Raw genomic sequence first — 1764 nt, 5'->3', positions numbered from 1 at the left:
CAAATCCTTAAATCCGGAAATTCAAAACCCTAAAAAAAACTATATGTTCATCAAATTCACCTTGTTTTTGCAAAACCTAGAATATCAGAGGCAACAAAAAAAAATTTCAAGGTGGAAGAACATGGATTAAAATTGATTAAAATATTTTTCAATTGACTAAAATTAATATGAAAAAGCCCACGTGGTCATCCTCAGTTGACTAGGCCTGCCACTGGACCGTTGACCGGTCAAAATTGAGAAAAATGACTTAATTTGATTTAAAAAACATTCTAGGATCCAATTTAATACGAAAAATTTTTAGGGGCTCAATTTGATTTCCTTTACAATTTTAAGGGTCAAAAGGTTATTTAAGCCTTATAATTATTTGCAAAGTATCCAAACAGTTTTCAACCATTTTTCTCCTCTTAATCACCAAAATTTTATTAAAAAGCGTTAGAACTTGCACCATAATTTTCACCTCATCCCAAAATAATGTGGATACTAGAGAATTCAACTTCTTTTTTAAGTCAACTGTTTTTCAAAGGCAAACCGAGAAAAAGTTAACATAAAATGACATGTCAAGTTGTTTTTAAAAATAAAATCAAGATGATCAGGTAGAATAGATTATAGAAATGGTAAATGCAAGGAAAAACAGATAGGTAAAAAAAATTACAAGATATGGGCAATAATCACAAATTTAAATTAATGGGGGAAAAAATGAGTTACCATTATCCTGAAGTGCATTGCATATAACTAATAACCTCAAATGTACCAAACAAGGAACACTAATAACCTGAAAGACTTTGACAAAAAATATATGTGAGAAATATTTTTGGATGTGAACTGCATCATCTGACAATAAAAGTAGCAGTTTGTACCCACGACATGAGATTAGATTTCATGTCAACTTCATTGTTCACAGGAGGGAGTTTCCAATTCATCAACTTATCAAGAGCTTTATCATAATCTAGTTCTTCTTCTTCTTCCACTTGTTCTTCTTCTTCTTCCTCTTCTTTCTTGATTGAAGCCAAGCTTGATTTTTTCTCCTCTTTTGAGAAAATTAAAAACACCAAATTCAAGAATTTTTTGATGCCAGTTCTTTCATTTTTCGGAGGACGGGTAAACCAACAGGGTTTTTCATCTTTAAGAAACTCCCATGCTTCAGAGAGGTAAGGCCTTGAAATCACAACTTCTTCCTCTTTTTCTTCTCTCTTCTTCCCCAGCCTTTTCAACCCTGGAAGGACTGAAGCCAACCTTGAATTTTTATCTTTCTCTGAGAAAGTAAAACCCAGATCCATGAACCCTTTAAGCTCCTTAAGTTCAAGTTGTGACACACTCCTGCGTAGTCTCCTTTTCTTCTTCTTCTTCTTATTCTTGACAATGCTGGATTGGTCACTCATGGATCGGGTGTGGCTGGTTTGGATTTGGTTTTCAGCAGAACTTGGTGATGAGCATGAGTTTTTGCTCACAACATTTTGCTCACACCAGAAAGAATCAAGGAGGTTCATCACAGGTTCTGGTTCCATCAGTGGCGGCATTGGAACATCAGAAGAAAGAAACCGTGTAAATTATGTAATTAAAATACCTAAAGCAATGTTGATCAACAATTATATATACCGTTTCATTGACTATATTAATGCATTTATTGGAGAATCTGGGTAATTAGGAAATTTGTTTACCCAGATTAGAAAAAATATATTATTACAGGTAATTAGATATTGTGAAATTAGGGATAATTTAGAATGGTTTCTACTTTCTACAAATTCTGTATGTGTGATATAACTG

At 33.2% G+C, this 1764-nt stretch overlaps 1 protein-coding gene across 1 annotated transcript; it reads right to left on the bottom strand.

Annotated features, from left to right (window-relative positions):
• Positions 1–764: 764 nt before the first annotated feature.
• Positions 765–1517, bottom strand: LOC130736346 (uncharacterized). Its single transcript, XM_057588183.1, has 2 exons — positions 1109–1517; positions 765–772 (listed from the first exon to the last, which is right to left on the bottom strand). Exons 1-2 carry the CDS (start codon positions 1515–1517, stop codon positions 765–767), a joined length of 417 nt encoding a protein of 138 aa, XP_057444166.1.
• Between the last annotated feature and the right edge of the window lie 247 nt (positions 1518–1764).

This window comes from Lotus japonicus, chromosome 2 (assembly GCF_012489685.1).
Source record: "Lotus japonicus ecotype B-129 chromosome 2, LjGifu_v1.2".
NCBI lineage: Eukaryota > Viridiplantae > Streptophyta > Magnoliopsida > Fabales > Fabaceae > Lotus > Lotus japonicus.
This window is presented reverse-complemented; position numbering and strand designations above follow the sequence as displayed.

What these genes read in the sequence shown, in the direction of transcription:
- LOC130736346 (XM_057588183.1), bottom strand. Translation starts at nt 1,517, where the DNA reads ATGCCGCCACTGATGGAACCAGAACCTGTGATGAACCTCCTTGATTCT.